This window comes from Eremomyces bilateralis (assembly GCF_010015585.1).
Source record: "Eremomyces bilateralis CBS 781.70 unplaced genomic scaffold P152scaffold_21, whole genome shotgun sequence".
In the NCBI taxonomy this organism is placed as follows: domain Eukaryota; kingdom Fungi; phylum Ascomycota; class Dothideomycetes; order Eremomycetales; family Eremomycetaceae; genus Eremomyces; species Eremomyces bilateralis.
Genome location: NW_022985087.1, coordinates 81,323 through 97,097, shown reverse-complemented (window position 1 = coordinate 97,097; position 15,775 = coordinate 81,323). Strand labels below are relative to the sequence as shown.

Here is a 15,775-nt window from a genome sequence, read left to right as displayed (position 1 = left end):
TGATCTGGGGACGGACCCGTCTGTCCTTCATGGGGACGTTCTCTTCCGGATTCACGGGTCATCCTAATGGTTAGGACGTCGTAGATTACAAGGGAGGAATCGAGAAACAAAGACGATAAGAGGGTCCTAGGATGCTGTGGATGCGTATCCCGTAGGAATGTCGAAGTGTAAGGGTAAACGCTGTGTTGGATGTTGAAGTCGGGGGAGGAATGCTTGCACAATAAGGTACTCGACCTGCAATACCACCTGCTATCACGTGTGTGCAACGACCATACCAATTCATCAATCGAGGTTTTATAATACTCCATATCACCACAAGTCCCCATCCAGAGTTGGAGTTTCTAATAAACTGGAAAAGCTAGATTTCCCTGATAATAGTCCTATCATTCGCGTGAGTCATTACATGCATTTTCCGAGTCAAAACCAAAGTAAAGGCACTCGGCAGTGCAAGATGCTGATACATGCTGGTACGAAGTGAGCGGAATACTTCACTGCGGGAGTTACATAGTAAGTGTGAAACCAATACACCATGTCCCCATGACATTCGCTGGCTTACCCAAACAGTACTTGAAAATCAAGATATGAATCGTATCAATCATCGGTTCTGAATCGCCAAAAGCCATTTTGATAGGGACTGAGAATGGAGGGTGATTCCGGTCACATCTCTTCGGGGAAACCCCCCAGTTGTGTAACAGAAGATGGGATTCAGGTGTCCTTAACGCATGAGCTATTGGATGCCTCACAGATTCTATCATCGGTGAAAAGCCCGAGTGCAGGTGCCATTGTCCTTTTCGCAGGTAATCATCGGCTGCTACCTGAGTCATCAGAATGCCCACTGACATGGCCAAGGAACCACTCGCGACACGTTCCAGTCCAAGCCGGTTAAACAGCTGCAGTACACAGCATATGTACCACGAGCTCTTGCCACACTTTTGGACATCGCTCGCGTGGTCAAACAAAAGCATTCTCTCGTAGCAATTTCCATGACGCACCGGCTGGGCGTGGTTCCGATTGGCGAAGAGAGCATTCTCATTGCTGTCTCAGCTCCACATCGGCAAGCAGCGTGGAGGGCCGGAGAAGAAGCATTGGAACTATGCAAGGAAAACGCTGAGATCTGGAAGCTCGAGGAATTTCATGGAGAGGAAGGGGTCTGGAGAGCCAATCGAGATGGGCAGCAGGGAGCGAAAGTCGAGAAGTTGAGCTAATAGATGAAATTGTGGCCTTAACCGGAACGTGGTACACGCGTCCCCATTGTATTTGGAGATATAATGCTACAGCGGCAAGGCAATGGTCCCGATGCAAGGCGGCCAACCTCCCGAAATGCCAGCTCAATGTCCACCGACGTGTCCACCGACGTGTCCACCGACGGTCTCCCGGTTTGCCTTGCCCCGAGCTCTTCCTCAGCTAGATCTCGTATACGCCCTGAGCTCCGACTCGATTGGAGTAGAGAGTTCCCTTGGGCAGTGCTGCATAGTATCGTACATGTAACCTTTCCGTGTCTTCCAGGAGCCGGCGAGTTTTCAGCACCAAAAAAATAGCCGCCTACGCCTTTCCGAAACAATGAGTATGGAATCCAATCGACATGGTGACTCATTTTGAGGCTTGTCGCTCCGCTTCTCTGCGCTCTAGGATCTTCGCTATACGGTCCTCCATATCCTGTTCTTGACGTTGTGCCGCTTGCTCTTTCTCATTCCAACCGAGAGCATCTCTTGTGCTCTGCCGGAACTCTGCCATCGAAGAGACATCGAAAGCCCACAATGTCCCCCCCCCGATCATGGCCGCCCAGCTCCAAACATTGATTGTTGCGAGACCCAAAGCCTCTCCCGCCAGTTTTGCGGCATTGATCGGCGGTGGTGGATTATTGCTGGGCTCGAAGAACGCCGGTCTGGAAGTGTTATAACGCCGAACGAATGTCCGCTTGGTGAGGACGGCCGAAACCAAACATAATGTAGCCCCGAAAGCGAATGTGGAAAATTGGCGTCGGGACCGCGCCGAGAGAATGGAGGAGTCGTCCACGTTGCTGCGCGAATTCGATTCGGAGCCTGCGTCCTGCGCGCTTCGCGATGCCTCTGCCGTATTGCCCTTCATATGTTATAGATGATCGCCGAGGACAGCGATCGAAAGACGGGAAACGGTTCAAACTCTCCCAAGCATAGTACTCCCGCGCTGGGCTGCGGAGGTGACCAGGAGTGAACCCCTCAAGAAATCAGGAGGCTAGGAAAAGAGTGGATGAATTGAAGGATCGTATGGAAAGAAATGGAATGTAGAATAGGTAGGCAATTGAACACGTCCAAGACCGGGAATTTGAGCACGAGCAGTGAGATTGATATTCGAACTTCCAATTGTTCTTCAATCTTCACCTTCTCCAGACAAAACTTCCACTGTTCCACATGCCTGACCCTGTTCTGCTCTGGCGCACTGCAGCGTCACAACCTGCAACCAGGTGCCTATCTTTCACGTGATTGCGATCTCCTTCCCACAATTCCACTTGCGCTGCGAGACTGGTCTACTTCTGTCTTCACCACTTCTCGTCCACCGGACCATCCATATCAATCATCTTAATTTAGCGCCTGGAGAAAGTTAATTGTTTGGATATGGACATCGGACATCGGAAGTCGGACGTCGAGTCACATTTGCTGTGGATGTTCAGTCGATTTTTTAGCCCTTTGGCCGTGTTCTGTTCCCTTTCCAAGCCTTTCCTTTGGTCCTCACGCGTTGTTCTCCTAAGCCACGAAGACGGAGAAAGTCTGCACAACCAAAAAACCTTGGTAAGAAAGTCAAGGTGAATGTAGGCCACGACTTTAAGTTATGTCAAGGGTCATTCAAAAGGAAACGAGCATCGACGGGGAAATGCACTGCCATTTGTCTTTCTAGAGATACTGATACTTATTACGATCGGCATGCAATGAGCTTTAGATGGCTTAGCCTCGTAGGTTGAGTCCTCAAACTCGGCTCCCCAGCTTTCTTAAGTTCGTAGAATGACACAACCCCGCATCTCAACCTGCACTTCTATACTCGTCATGAGATAAATCATGATGGCTGCTTCAGAGGATACCAGAGCGCCACAGCTGTTGTTCGTCAATCCAACTCCTCATGTGCCAAATTCCCACCTGCCTGTTCTATTCTACCGCTCAGTCTTCGAGAACGTCAACGAGGAGGCCATCCGTACAGCTATCGAAAAGCATGGCTGGATGAAAGGAGGACAGTGGGGAACATACAAAGTCCCGCACTTTCACACCACTACACATGAATGCTATGCTGTTCTGAAAGGCAAATGCAGTTATGGTCTTGGAAGATCACCACTTGATCAAGGTCAGGGTGAAGACAAGGGCACAGGTAAAGTGATCCAGATCACTCAAGGTGATGTCTTCGTGCTTCCTGTATGCTGCACGACCCCAGGGTCATAACTACGGTTACTCGGAACGAATACTGACACTCCAAGGCGGGGGTTAGCCACGCTGCAATCGAGTCCGAGGACGAATTTGAGTATGCAGGGTTCTACCCGGAGGTAAGTGTTTCCTTTCTGTATCGGTACTTTCTCAAATGACACAATCGAATCAATGACAACGGTCTCGACTTCGCTAAGAGCTATCGGTCTGCCAGGGATCAGTAGAATATGACATGAACTTCTGTGAAGGATCACCAGGAGAGACCGAAAAGAAGGCAGCAAACTCGGCCAAAGTTCCTGTCCCCAAGACAGACCCAGTATATGGCGAGTCTGGACCTCTGCCTGGGATATGGTCGGAGGTGGATCGAAACCGAGGCTGAAGGTACCGTGGTGGAACGCTCTGGTGTTGATAAGTGCTGGTCGAGCAGGAGTAGTTATTGGCATTAATAGGGATATTGGTTGCACAGCATCATTGCAAGACCGCAGCAGAGCAACTCTTTGCTGTATGAAGTGACTTCGTGGAAGGATAGATACCTGTCTCTCCAACCGACAGAACCATGCGACACTGGAGCCACCGCGGCAGCTTTTGGCGCCCAAAAGATCCGAATGAAACAGAGGTCCTGAGTCCAGACCTGGAAGATGCCTGTGGCGCTCAGCAGTAGTACAGAGCCTGGATGCATCTCTTCAAGTTTGCCGTCGCCTGGAGTGCATTGTCCTGTAGATGAGTAATGAGAAGTCCTGTGAGAGCACCTATCCTGTGAACACGATGCTCGGAACATTAGAGACTCCATTTGAAACCCTGATCTTCTTTTCTGTCCGTATCGATTATTCCCATTAGTTGCTTGCAACTTGAAGTCTTGGAGCCTGTGAGGTCATCTGGGAGCAGCCAACAAAACACAGCCACCTGGTGGTGCTCCAGGACAGCAGAGCCCAAGGAGCCCAGTTGCACTCCGTTGTGGATCATGTCGCTGCGCCCCGACAAGCGCAACACGCCGATGGAATCACGTTCCCTCAGTCGGTCTCCGGCCTCCGCTCTTTCATCGGCGAATTGGCAATCGGACGTTATAATAGAGCTGGGTTTGGACGGTGAGAGGGAGGGGAATTCGGGCGATTAATACTATTGTAATCAGCCCTATGCTGCTGGGCCTCCACAGTCCATGCCACCCATAACCCAGTCACACAGTCCACCACCAAAGACCAGAGTACCAGGGCCAGACTAGCCAATCCCTCATCCCTCATCCCTGGCTCCTGAAGCTTCTAGAGATAGTCGTACTAATCATGTTTTCCCTCAGCTGCCTGTGACTACCACCGCTTCCGGTCCCTCCAGCCTTTCCTCCTTTCCTCCTTCCCCTTCGCCCAGTATATGAACCCTTCGTCCCCATCCTCGAACTATGTGAACGGCGCGCATCTTATCGACATGGTTGACGACCACACCATAACCATGGGGAATTACTCCGACCTCCCCCCTCACGAGAGGCCGGGATACACTCCCAAATCCCCAGACGGCCCGGGAAGCGCGATTCCGTATCCGATGGACGGCCCAACCGTTGCGATGCCTTCGATGCCTTCATACACAATGAACCCAGGGTGGAGTCACGCGTCTGCCCAACCTAGCGCTCAGGAGGAGTACAAACGGACAGTGCCTTCAGCGGGCGAGTATGGCCCCGATGGCTCCTACAACTACGCGTCCATCGATCCAAACGCGCTCACGTTTTCCGCAAAACCCGTGGCGCCGGGGGGTACGTACACTTCGACTAAGAGCATCAAGGCAAGCAAGAAAGATAAAAGAGCCACGGAACCTTTCCCATCTATGCCAGGGATGGATGACTATCCTCCTCCTCCGCCCCCAGGTGCGGTGTTGATGGACCAGGGTTATGCAGTGCGACCGATGCCCGGGATGGGTGGTGACGACATCCCTCCTCCGCCTCCTGGTGTTGTGCCGAGGGACAAACGTTATGCAGTGAGGGAGGTTACCCCTGGTGGTGGCAAGAGCAAGAGCAAGAGCAAGGACAAAAGTCGCGATAAGGACGAGGCTTCTCTGCCACCACCACCTTCTCGACCCCATCGGCTCTCGGTGGGCCGAGAGCCTGCGGAATTGCGTCCGCGTTCACCAGGACTACCCCGAATGGACCGCCTGTCCGTCAGTGGTAATCGTCCTCAGATCGGGGAAATCCCTCCCCCGTCTCCGCTACTCGAAGCATATCATGGAACGTATCAGTCAATTTCTCCTATGCCTTCTCCGGTGATGAGAGCTCCGCGTTTTGATGACGATCTGGACCTGGAGGATCTGCCTCCCCTTTCTCCGAACATATCGCGTTCCTCGCTTACCGGGCAAACTCAACGCCCCAGGGCTTCTTCGCACGTTCGTCGCGTATCCACCCGCGAATCCACCCGCGAGTCCTCCCCCCCTGGCGCCAAGAAAAAGAAAGTAGTCCTTTATTCGAACGCTGCCGAAGAGGAGGCTCGCGATATCGCCGGTGAGCTGTCGCGAAGTTCACCGAACTTTCGCGTTCTAAGCGAAATCCTGCCCATTCTTTCGCATGATCAGATGCTACAACTACGCGCGGCATATAAGAAAGTTTGCAGGATACAGGGCAAGGGCATCAACATCGCGAAGCACATCAAAATGAAGGTTTCGGGGCCTTTCGGTAAGATCGCACATGTGACCGCGCTGGGCCGCTGGGAGTCCGAATCGTATTGGGCAAACTCATGGTACCAGTCGAACAATGCTCGGCGTGAATTGCTCATTGAGAGCTTGATGGGACGTACCAACGCGGAGATTCGTGAAATTAAGCGATCATTTCACGATAAGCGTTATGGTGATTCTCTCATGCGTTGCATGGACAAGGAACTTAAAGCGGACAAGTTTCGGACAGCGATCTTGCTCGCGCTCGAAGAGCGTCGTCAGGAAGAGAATGAGAGCTGGGGGACGGAAGAACGAAATCGAGATGTGGATGCCCTGTACCGGTCTTTGAAGGAGGGTAGAGAAACCGCGATGCTGAACGTCGTGGTCCTCAGATCGGATGCGCATCTCCGAGAGGTATTGCGCACTTACGAGCGAATGCACCGGCGCAATTTTGCAAAGGAAGCGCTGAAGAAGAGCAACAACCTCGTTGGTGAAGTCGTTGCACATATCCTCAACGGTGTAATCAACAAGCCGGCTCGTGATGCCATGCTCCTACACCATGCCGTGGAAGATCTGAGTGGGGAGAATAGTAGCAGCCGGGACTCTAGGCATGTGCCTAAAGACCGATATGAATTGCTTATTTCCAGATTGGTCCGGCTTCATTGGGATCGGGTGCACCTGCACCGGGTCAAGGATGAATATCGTGAGTTATACCGGAAGAGCTTGGAAAGGGACATTGATGAGAGGACGAGAGGGGACTTCCGAGACTTTTGCATTGCCCTCTGCGAGGGTGGAAGGTGATTCTAATTGCGGACTCATGATACCGTTGGATTGCTTGTCAGCCAGGATCTTTCATATCATCTACGTGTAACCACTAGTCTGATGTATGGCCTCGACATCTCGCCCACGATCTCTATCGAACTAATGCGGTGTATCTAAGTTCCGTTGAATCAATGTGAAGGACGATTTTTCGAACCGGTCACCGAGTTCCTCATCTCTCTGACCATAAGGCCGGACCATTCGTCGCCCTGCTCACCGAATGGCCTCATGTCAAATACCCGCTCTTGGACGGCTCGAAACCCTACCCTTTCATAGGATCGCCGGCCTTCTGGAGTGGCTTCGATGAAGCATTCAATTCCAAGAGCATCGGCTCGATCGATTCCCCATCGTAGGAGAGCAGCCCCAACTCCCTTCCTCTGGTGCTTTGGATGAACGGCCAATATGGTAAGAAACAAGAATGGTCTCGTCTCCATGATTTTCTTCCGTCCCGATAGGAAGTAATCGAAGACTGGTCGATGTGAAGAATGATATGACGCGACATAATTCTCATCCATCATGTCCACCTTCCCACTGAGAGCTCGAGCCTGCTTCTGTGCGTCTTCGGGAGGTATCGGTTTCGCCGATGTTGATTGTATTGCCCTCGCTAACAACCCATCATCGCATCCTTCTTCCGGGATGGTGCACGAGTCTTCAACTTGCTCCATCGTTAATGCATTCTCGAAACATGACCACTTGGCGACCCCAAGCACTTCGCCCGTGTCTTCGTCCACGGCTTGGAAATATCGCACGGCCGTACTATTCAACGCGTGGTTCCTTTGCCGCAGCACGGTGAAAGCGAGATTCAGGGGATTTGGGGGACCGATACACAGACGACCGATGCCATGGGTGAAGGCGGTGCAGGCGATGAAAGCAAACTTGTCCAATGACTCAATAGGCAGAGGGAGGACTTTCACTGTCATGATGGAAACAGGAGCGTGGTTTCAATGAGTAAAGAATAGTAAAGAAGAGTTGCCCGCAACGAGGAGATACTATCTGATAGTATAAGTACTGTGCTTAGTATAAGTTCGTAGTGTAAAGGTATGGATGCTCGTGCCTTTTGAACAAAGAACGGGCGGTGACTACGGACTTATATGCGGCTAACAAAGGGACCTACCTGCCAACAGTCCTGATCTGAGTCATGAACTTACCAGCGTGTGCAACGGAAAGAGTGTTTCAGTCAGCATGTTTATCGATTCACCTCTCAGGATACAGTCTGATCTAAGACAATACTGCGGTGCCGGTTATCATCGGGAGAGTCCAGTGTTTTGAACCACCGACGATGTCACCAGGTGAATTAATAGAACAAATTCCTGGCAGCGTGATTGGTCATGTTTGGAGAGAGAAATATATGCCTTATCGCCTTGCTGCTGAGAGACCTTGCTGCCTGATGGCCTTTCCATTCTGCCCCACCATCAACTTTGCTGGATTTCAGTTTGATGGATTCCGTTTGATCGACGCCAGTCACCAACTGCACAGCAACACAATCCACATATCTCCCACCAGACCCTGCGACACTCCTTCCTAATCTCAAGGTGCCTCCTAAAGGTTGGAGATTCTCACGTACTAAAAATTTCCGTTGTTACCGGTGCATCTTAACCGCCGGAATTTGACAACATGCTGGACCTTGAGGATTTCATTGCGGAGCGCGGGGGCAATCCCGAGAAGATCAGGGAGAGTCAACGAAGACGAGGTGACTCGGTTGAGTTGGTTGACCAGGTCATTGCGGCCTGGGAAAATGCCCGGAAAGGTACGTGGTCAACCAATTGTCGTTCGTATCATCAACTGATGCGCCATAGCTCAGTACGATGTCGCCCAAATCGGTACCAGAATCAACGCAATCCAGAAAGAAATCGGCCTGAAGAAGAGAAACAAGGAGAATGCGGACGACCTGGTCCAGCAAAAGGTGGAGCTGGAGAAGCAGAAGAAGGTGCAAGAAGGCGGTGTGGTGGAAGTACAAGCTGCATTGAGGGCTCTAGCCAAAACCGTGGGAAACTATGTGCACGACTCCGTTCTGGTTAGCGACAACGAGGATAACAACGAGATCGCTCGGACATGGGCTCCCGAAGGGTTCGACAAGGCACAGAAACCTACATATTCACATCACGACGTGCTTTGGAGAATAGGTGGCTATGATCCTGACCGTGGCACAAAGCTGGTTGGACATCGAGGTTACTTCTTAAAGGATATGGGCTACTGGCTGTATGCTGTTCAAACACGCAAGGTTCTCACTGGAAGCTAACATGTCCAGGAACCAAGCCTTGATCAATTATGGGATGCAATTCCTCTACAAAAAAGGTGATTTGTTTTGGAAACATCAGCCTTGAGAACTTGACTGACGCGATCAGGTTATTCTCCAATTCAGCCACCGTTCTTCCTCAACAAGGACCAGATGGCCAAAACCGCACAGCTCTCCCAATTCGATGAAGAGCTCTACAAGGTCATCGAAGGGCCCGATCCGGACACGGACAAATACCTCATTGCCACCAGTGAGCAGCCGATCTCGTGTATGCACTCCAATGAGTGGCTTCAGCCGAAGGAACTACCGATTAAGTACGCGGGTTCCAGCACCAATTTCCGCAAGGAAGCAGGAAGCCATGGGCGCGATGCATGGGGCCTTTTCCGAGTTCACCAGTTCGAAAAGATTGAACAGTTCGTGATTTGCAAGGCCGATGAAAGCTGGAATTTCTTCGATGAGATGATCGCCGTCTCGGAAGAGTTCTACAAATCTTTGGGTCTTCCCTATCAAATCGTCAGCATCGTCTCGGGAGCATTGAATAATGCTGCGGCAAAGAAGTACGATCTAGAAGCATGGTTCCCTTTCCAAAGCGAATACAAGGAGCTAGTGTCATGCTCAAACTGCACGGACTATCAGACAAGAGAGCTGGAGATTCGTTATGGGGTTAAGAAGAACAAGGAGGTGGGTGGTGGGCGGAAGGAATATGTGCATGCTCTGAACGCGGTAAGCTGAAACCTCTCCTAGTGGTAGTCGTATTTGCTAAGTATCGCCTCAGACTCTGTGTGCAACAGGACGAACGCTCTGCTGCATACTGGAAAATTATCAGACGGAAGATGGTTGCAAGGTGCCTGAAGTGCTGCGGAAGTATATTCCAGGGGAACCCGACTTCATTCCGTTTGTCAAGGACGCACAAGACAGACAGGCCAAGCCTGAGGAGCGATCTAAGGAGAAAGGAAAGACCATTCCTACCCGTCCTACTGCCACCAAAGCATGATCTTTGTCCGCAAGCTAGGCGAATGGAGTTGGGGATCGAATCTCGAACGAGGCTCTCGATGATTCCTCAATACTAGACAGTCGTAGCGAGCATCTAAATTCGCATGTGATTGCAGGCTACATGAAAAGTCTGCGGTTTCCATAGACAGTCAATATCGTTGCTATGAAAGTCGAATCCGTCGAAGCGCTCAATTCCATGTTCTGCGTAAGCACTGGGATTAGTGGTTCTGGCAAGGTCAAGGGGTTGGAAGTACACTAATGAACCACAGGGGCTTCGGATATAGGATAAATGAAGACAATTTACCCCAAACGCCGAGCGTGACGCACTCTAAATGTATGCAGAACATGGAATCCTAACCAGACCTAAGAATGAAGCACTGATGGAGATGTTTGGAAAATGCTTCTTTCAACGTCTACTTTGGATGCCCATCCACTGTCTGAAATCGTAATGCGACTTTCTAGGGTTCGGAACTATGGTATTACCTTTTCAAGAAAGTCATGATGGGTTGCCGGTGTTCCCCAGAGACTCACTGGACGAGAATGAGGAGGTTGCGATGTTGGATCGTCGGCAATGGAAGCACGATGAACGAGAGAAGAGCTACGACGCAGGGAATAGAACGAGGCGCTACTTGATATGGAGCTTGTTGGGCAATATTTTGCTCTTAGCGGTGGCCCTCCTGTTGATCATCGCAGTGTCAAGTGAAGGCCGGCGTCCAAGAGCAGAGTGTACATCGACGGCAGGATCCAACACCTCATCGACGGATCTTTCAGCGCCCGCCTCTGGAGATCAGCTGGAGCTATTGGGAGAGCCAAATGGGCTTGTCCCGCCATGTATGTAGCCCATGGCGACACGGGGCCGTGCTGGACTCCTGCTGATATACGCGTACTGGCAGTTTCATCCGAGTTGGTTACCTTTCAACCGGACTATCGATATGCGAATGAGACCATGTTCTCTACTCGAGCTATATTCAACGAGGTTCGCACTCGATGGCGGAATGATATGCCCGGTAAAAGATTAAACAACCTAGACCAGACACTGAACAACCGCTGACAGAACAGCAGTTGGTCGGGGATTTGTTCGAGTCCCCGACGCGGATAAGTACGACATCGGCAAGCCCCTACATTTCAAGGGAGTGAAGGGAGGAGGCTACAGTATTGCCTCGCTGCACCAATACCACTGCCTCTACCTGATCATGCGCGATTTGGGTCGCTGCCGGCTAGGAGAGGAAACGCAGAACCCTGACATGCAGCGCCATGTCACACATTGCTTTGACTACCTAAGGCAAAGTCAGAAGTGCTGCGGCGACGCTGCGTTGGAAGGGGAGAGCACCACGGTCAAAGCCATGACGGACGGCTGGGGAACCACACATGTTTGTAAAAGCGACCAGGAACTGGTCAACTGGGTTTATGAGAACCGATATAGCGACCATACTGGAATAGCATAGATGACATCCGGTGGGGACCTAAAGGGACTCGCGAAAACGAACCCGAAAGGGATTATACGGTGCAATATTCATGATAAAGATGTGGCTCAATCAAGAAACGGAGATAGCAACAAGTTCCAGATTCAATTATCTACAAAACGCCAGGCAACCGGAAATGTCTATCTTCAAGACCATGAATGAAAACCAAGATATTGATCCACGTGCGATCGGCTAGCTGAAAAAAGTCCGCGACATTGACTAAAGCATGAATTAAATTTCAACTGAAGAGAATGAATAAGATGTAGGTTGAGACCACATGTAAGAAGGCAAAGGCCGGTCTATCGATCCCGCAGAGAGATGTACGAAGGGTGCTCCGGCGGACTGTCGTGTCTGAATATGTTAAGAGTGCAATCTCAATTAACGAGCTTGGAATCGCTGGCCCTCAACCACTAATAGAGAAGTATGCACCCGGGTAGAGCGATGCTCGCTGTCTGTATCGCAAAACGTTCATTCCTTTCCTCGCCGAACGCCATCTCGTCATCTCCGGTGTAAAGAGATCGTCACCTTCGATATGCTAAGAAAGGAGAGATGATCTCGACACAGGACTTCGGGGTAATATGTTTATAGGATTGTGCACTTCTTACTTGACTTCTTTGCTGTAGGACGAGGATTCAGGACTGCCCTAGAGGATTGTCAGCTCCAACAAGAAGGGGTTAAACTCCTCCGGAAATGCCGTACCGGATTGCTTCGTCAAAAACACTCTTCAAATTACGAGTGGTAAGAGCCGAACATTCGAGATATTTGTATGCTTTGATTTCCTTCGCGACCTGAACCGCCTCCTCATATGACACTGGACTCTGCTTCATCTTTCTCAATTGTTCCCGTGTCCCCTCATCATCTCGCAGATCGAGCTTGGTGCCAACCAGGATGATTGGTACGCCGGGTGCGTGGTGTTCAATCTCAGGCGCCCACTAATCATGCATCAGCAAACGAACTCGGTGGATGTAGAATGGAACGCTCACCTTGGCTTTCACGTTGTCGAACGAGGCGCGGCTGACAACGGAGAAGCAGATCAGGAATACGTCCGTCTGAGGGTAAGAGAGAGGTCGTAGTCGATCGTAATCTTCTTGGCCGGCCGTGTCCCATAAACCCAGGCTGATGGGTTTCCCATCTACCATCACACTTGCGGAATAGTTGTCGAATCTGGTCACCACTTAGTCGAGGGGTCTACCAAGCATGACGAATCTAGCGATGGGGGCTGACTAGGGGATAGCGTACACAGTTGGAATATATTCTCCGGGGAAGGCATTCGTGGTATATGATATGAGGAGACATGTCTAGATCGAGAGTCAGCAGCTTTCCAGAAACCGCGCGATCCAGGAGCTTTACCTTTCCGACAGCACCATCTCCCGTCACCACACACTATCGAGGTCAGCCATGACTTCTAGTATCCGATAAAGTTCGTTCACGGACCTTCAAGGATTGGGTTGGTGGGGCAGCAGCCATTTTGCCAGACTTTCAGCGAAGGGTAGGCGGTAAGAGGATTATATCTCGGTTCAGCGTATAGAACTGCATGTACCAAGTAAAAGGGTTAGTATTGTGCGCAATGTAGAATTGGACTAGAATGACAAGACGAGCGGACAGCTCAACACGTCTCTTACTTGGAGAGAGCAATCGACTGACCGAAGGTAAATCGTATAGCTGTACCCTCACAGGGACAAGCTCGTGACGATATAGACGACGGAGTGGTCTGCAGGCTTCCTGAGCGTGTATCGGAGCTCGTCGTCGAATATCAAATCGATGAGATGTGCGAAATATCCGGTATGATATATGCGATGTCGTACCGTGGTATCGAGGTTGGGTGATAGAATGGATCGTACGAGTCGTGGCAGAATGACAGCGGTTCTGATTCAGAGGGAATGACCAAGGTGGCTATCAGGTCTAACACCAGGTTTCAACTCCAACGGTGACTACTTGAGCTCCAGAGCTTCTGATCAGACACACTCAATGCCGTACGCTGACTTGGAACACCGTCTTTGCAGCAGATAAGTCGACTGGCGACAAGGAGATGGAGTCTGGATAAGGGAGAAGCTTAACAGGAAGATAATAAGGGCGCGTTGCGGGAAAATGGAGAATGGAGATGAAGGTCTAAAGCAAAAGCAGTTTCAGAAGATCCAAGTGCATCTACGGAGTACGTAGGTAGTAGGTGGTACTTGTTAAAGGGTTCGTATGATGGTGATGGTGGTGTGCCGTGTGGTGGCAGTTGTTCTTCTACTCCACGTCCCCAGCCCAGTCCCTAATTCGTCCCTAATCTACGGAGGACCTCGCCCCAACTCCCAACTCCCCCGACCCCCAAAGTCCCAAGCGTTTCCGACTTCTGGATGCCAATCTAGCACTTAACTTAGCAACTAGCTTCGGCTGGCCCGCCCGGTTGGCTGATCGGTTGGGTTGCCTACTTCCTCTGCCCAGTTGACTCGCTGCAAATCACCATTCCTTTATCATTCGCCGATATTATATTGTCCTGGAAAGTCGAAAGGTATGTCTCATTCGCTGCCACTAATTAGGCTGCATCATTCTCTCGTGTCTATCAATGTCCAACCCTCCAAGCGCTGCCCTCGATCGCTTGCCCTCACCTAGCTCTGTAGCGCCACAGCCCCCCTCTTATTGCCCACCCAAAGTCCTGCCCCGTCCCACCGTGCCCTGCCCTACTAGGTATCCCTGCCTGTAGCTCCATCTCGCTTGACTGCATCAGAAGCCGATCTGGTGAGTGGTGAATCATTGTGCTTTCAGGATTCTCCCAACCTCCAATAAAATGCCCTTTGAGGAATGATTGAAGACGACGAATGGTCCTGTCTTACGGAGTATATTCTGCACTATTCGCAGTCCGGCCTCGGGCCCACAACATCCACTCGATATGATAAGGCTGATTTTGTTGACGCAAGCCTGGTGAACGTATCGGGTGCGTACCCACCGAATATCAAGCAATTCCACAGCATCAGAGAACTTCAACAAAAAGGTTCGAGTAAACTGTGCTGTTGATCATGACACCCTCTAGAAGAATAGTATCTGAAGGTCCACGCCATATTTTGACTTGAGTTCTGGCCGTGAAAGTAGCTTGGTCAATGGCACGGTGACCTCCTTCATATCCATGACCCCTCTCTTCTTCGGATCCACGTACGATGCATCAAGCACGATTCTTTTTAAGTGATCGGTTGATAGACATCCTATAATGAGTCAGCGGTTGTGAAACATTCTTTTGGGTCCAACTCACCGGCCTCCAGGAGGTCGAGAACTCGCTGAGGAGTGCCGACTCCAATGTTCATCCTGTAGAGAGATTAGAATCATAGCGATCGATATCATTATCGAACTGACCTATAACGTTTGCATGACTCAATGGCCTCATTCAGTTTGATGTGCTTGGCAAAAAGTTTGGCTATCAGCGCATCCTTGGTCTGAAATTTCCGGAGAGATCTTGCAACCATCAGCAACTATATGTTACCAGCACGAAGACGCAATACTTACCGAGCTAGATCTGCCGCTCTAAGCCCAGCCATGGCGAGGACCAAAGTGTGAGGACTGCCATTCGGTTTCGGACATACAGATAGCTTGTCTTCTGCAAACTTTTCGAGAAAGTTGGGAAGTTGATCCACTGTTCGGTCCTCCTGCCACACGGTGGTGTCAAATATCGCCTTTGCTGCAAAACCGATGAGTTACATCAGCCAAAGTGGACTGGTAGGAAGACTCACAAGGGATGTGTTTATCTTCTAGTTCCACAGAACTTAATTCCGGCTCAAATCGCTTCGTTCGTTGGACGATTAAGTCCGCAAGGAGGACACTGTCCATGCGCGAAATTCCCTTATTGACCTTTTGCTCTTGATCGATCTCATCATCTTGAATGTCCTTGGGCTTCCGAGATTTCCTGCGTTTTGAATGCGTCGATTTCTGGACTGGCTCCTCGACCCTCTTGCGCTTGGTGCTGGAATCGGGCGGCCCATCAACCAGCGGTGAGGTATCAGTGTGTCCCTTTGCCATGGCGATGGATTTACACACAGATGACTTCAATATAGTTCACCTCTAAATCAATTATTAAGGACTTGTCAAGATCGACCGAAGAATCGAAATCGAAGTAGGACGGTTCAAACTTCAACATTAATATCAATCAGGACTGGATGACAATTTTGATGCCAAGCATTCAAGGGCTTATCGATTGATCTGATAATTAAAGCGGTCCAGAGTACAACGTTGATGCCTTATCCCCAACATTTATGCCTTAATGCCTGATGTACTGG

The 15,775-nt window shown here is 50.5% G+C and overlaps 10 protein-coding genes across 10 annotated transcripts; 6 read left to right on the top strand and 4 right to left on the bottom strand.

The window, feature by feature from the left end:
* Positions 1-483: 483 nt before the first annotated feature.
* P152DRAFT_141831 (Molybdopterin biosynthesis MoaE) lies at positions 484-1,398 on the top strand. Its single transcript, XM_033673862.1, has 2 exons — positions 484-797; positions 850-1,398. The coding sequence occupies exons 1-2, from the start codon at positions 641-643 to the stop codon at positions 1,203-1,205; spliced, it is 513 nt and encodes a 170-aa protein (XP_033531518.1). The 5' UTR covers positions 484-640; the 3' UTR covers positions 1,206-1,398.
* Positions 1,399-2,560, bottom strand: P152DRAFT_142592 (uncharacterized protein). The gene has a single exon (XM_033673864.1). The coding sequence runs from the start codon at positions 2,086-2,088 to the stop codon at positions 1,591-1,593; it is 498 nt and encodes a 165-aa protein (XP_033531517.1). The 5' UTR covers positions 2,089-2,560; the 3' UTR covers positions 1,399-1,590.
* A 475-nt stretch (positions 2,561-3,035) lies between these two features.
* On the top strand, positions 3,036-3,768 carry P152DRAFT_402384 (uncharacterized protein; the record flags this gene model as incomplete). Its single annotated transcript, XM_033676650.1, has 3 exons — positions 3,036-3,380; positions 3,443-3,508; positions 3,604-3,768. 3 exons carry the CDS (start codon positions 3,036-3,038, stop codon positions 3,766-3,768), a joined length of 576 nt encoding a protein of 191 aa, XP_033531516.1.
* Positions 3,769-4,829: 1,061 nt separating this feature from the next.
* On the top strand, positions 4,830-6,815 carry P152DRAFT_402329 (Annexin; the record flags this gene model as incomplete). The annotated part of the gene is made up of 2 exons (XM_033676647.1): positions 4,830-4,975; positions 5,354-6,815. 2 exons carry the CDS (start codon positions 4,830-4,832, stop codon positions 6,813-6,815), a joined length of 1,608 nt encoding a protein of 535 aa, XP_033531515.1.
* Positions 6,816-7,048: 233 nt separating this feature from the next.
* P152DRAFT_378068 (uncharacterized protein) lies at positions 7,049-7,258 on the bottom strand (the record flags this gene model as incomplete). Its single annotated transcript, XM_033675660.1, has 1 exon — positions 7,049-7,258. A coding segment is annotated over one exon (210 nt), but the record flags the coding sequence as incomplete, so codon positions are not given.
* A 91-nt stretch (positions 7,259-7,349) lies between these two features.
* Positions 7,350-7,781, top strand: P152DRAFT_451544 (uncharacterized protein; the record flags this gene model as incomplete). The annotated part of the gene is made up of 1 exon (XM_033678237.1): positions 7,350-7,781. One exon carries the CDS (start codon positions 7,350-7,352, stop codon positions 7,779-7,781), a length of 432 nt encoding a protein of 143 aa, XP_033531513.1.
* Positions 7,782-8,258: 477 nt separating this feature from the next.
* P152DRAFT_142525 (serine-tRNA ligase) lies at positions 8,259-10,299 on the top strand. The gene is made up of 5 exons (XM_033673863.1): positions 8,259-8,580; positions 8,630-9,032; positions 9,082-9,128; positions 9,179-9,792; positions 9,845-10,299. Exons 1-5 carry the CDS (start codon positions 8,448-8,450, stop codon positions 10,061-10,063), a joined length of 1,416 nt encoding a protein of 471 aa, XP_033531512.1. The 5' UTR covers positions 8,259-8,447; the 3' UTR covers positions 10,064-10,299.
* Positions 10,300-10,886: 587 nt separating this feature from the next.
* Positions 10,887-11,577, top strand: P152DRAFT_142609 (uncharacterized protein). Its single transcript, XM_033673865.1, has 2 exons — positions 10,887-11,069; positions 11,125-11,577. The coding sequence occupies exons 1-2, from the start codon at positions 10,892-10,894 to the stop codon at positions 11,505-11,507; spliced, it is 561 nt and encodes a 186-aa protein (XP_033531511.1). The 5' UTR covers positions 10,887-10,891; the 3' UTR covers positions 11,508-11,577.
* A 530-nt stretch (positions 11,578-12,107) lies between these two features.
* P152DRAFT_402493 (small GTP-binding protein) lies at positions 12,108-12,992 on the bottom strand (the record flags this gene model as incomplete). The annotated part of the gene is made up of 6 exons (XM_033676656.1): positions 12,108-12,168; positions 12,225-12,457; positions 12,509-12,689; positions 12,765-12,823; positions 12,876-12,908; positions 12,960-12,992. 6 exons carry the CDS (start codon positions 12,990-12,992, stop codon positions 12,108-12,110), a joined length of 600 nt encoding a protein of 199 aa, XP_033531510.1.
* Positions 12,993-14,537: 1,545 nt separating this feature from the next.
* Positions 14,538-15,518, bottom strand: P152DRAFT_476015 (uncharacterized protein; the record flags this gene model as incomplete). The annotated part of the gene is made up of 5 exons (XM_033681466.1): positions 14,538-14,710; positions 14,758-14,810; positions 14,859-14,957; positions 15,009-15,180; positions 15,233-15,518. The coding sequence occupies 5 exons, from the start codon at positions 15,516-15,518 to the stop codon at positions 14,538-14,540; spliced, it is 783 nt and encodes a 260-aa protein (XP_033531509.1).
* Between the last annotated feature and the right edge of the window lie 257 nt (positions 15,519-15,775).

Bases quoted from the DNA above. Each gene is read 5' to 3' on its own strand.
- P152DRAFT_142525 (XM_033673863.1), top strand. From the start codon at position 8,448: ATGCTGGACCTTGAGGATTTCATTGCGGAGCGCGGGGGCAATCCCGAG. The intron at 8,581-8,629 runs GTACGTGGTCAA...GATGCGCCATAG, and splicing joins CTGGGAAAATGCCCGGAAAG to CTCAGTACGATGTCGCCCAA. The intron at 9,129-9,178 runs GTGATTTGTTTT...TGACGCGATCAG, and splicing joins GCAATTCCTCTACAAAAAAG to GTTATTCTCCAATTCAGCCA.
- P152DRAFT_142609 (XM_033673865.1), top strand. From the start codon at position 10,892: ATGTATGTAGCCCATGGCGACACGGGGCCGTGCTGGACTCCTGCTGAT. The intron at 11,070-11,124 runs GTAAAAGATTAA...ACAGAACAGCAG, and splicing joins ATGGCGGAATGATATGCCCG to TTGGTCGGGGATTTGTTCGA.
- P152DRAFT_141831 (XM_033673862.1), top strand. From the start codon at position 641: ATGGAGGGTGATTCCGGTCACATCTCTTCGGGGAAACCCCCCAGTTGT. The intron at 798-849 runs GTAATCATCGGC...GACATGGCCAAG, and splicing joins TGCCATTGTCCTTTTCGCAG to GAACCACTCGCGACACGTTC.
- P152DRAFT_142592 (XM_033673864.1), bottom strand. From the start codon at position 2,088: ATGAAGGGCAATACGGCAGAGGCATCGCGAAGCGCGCAGGACGCAGGC.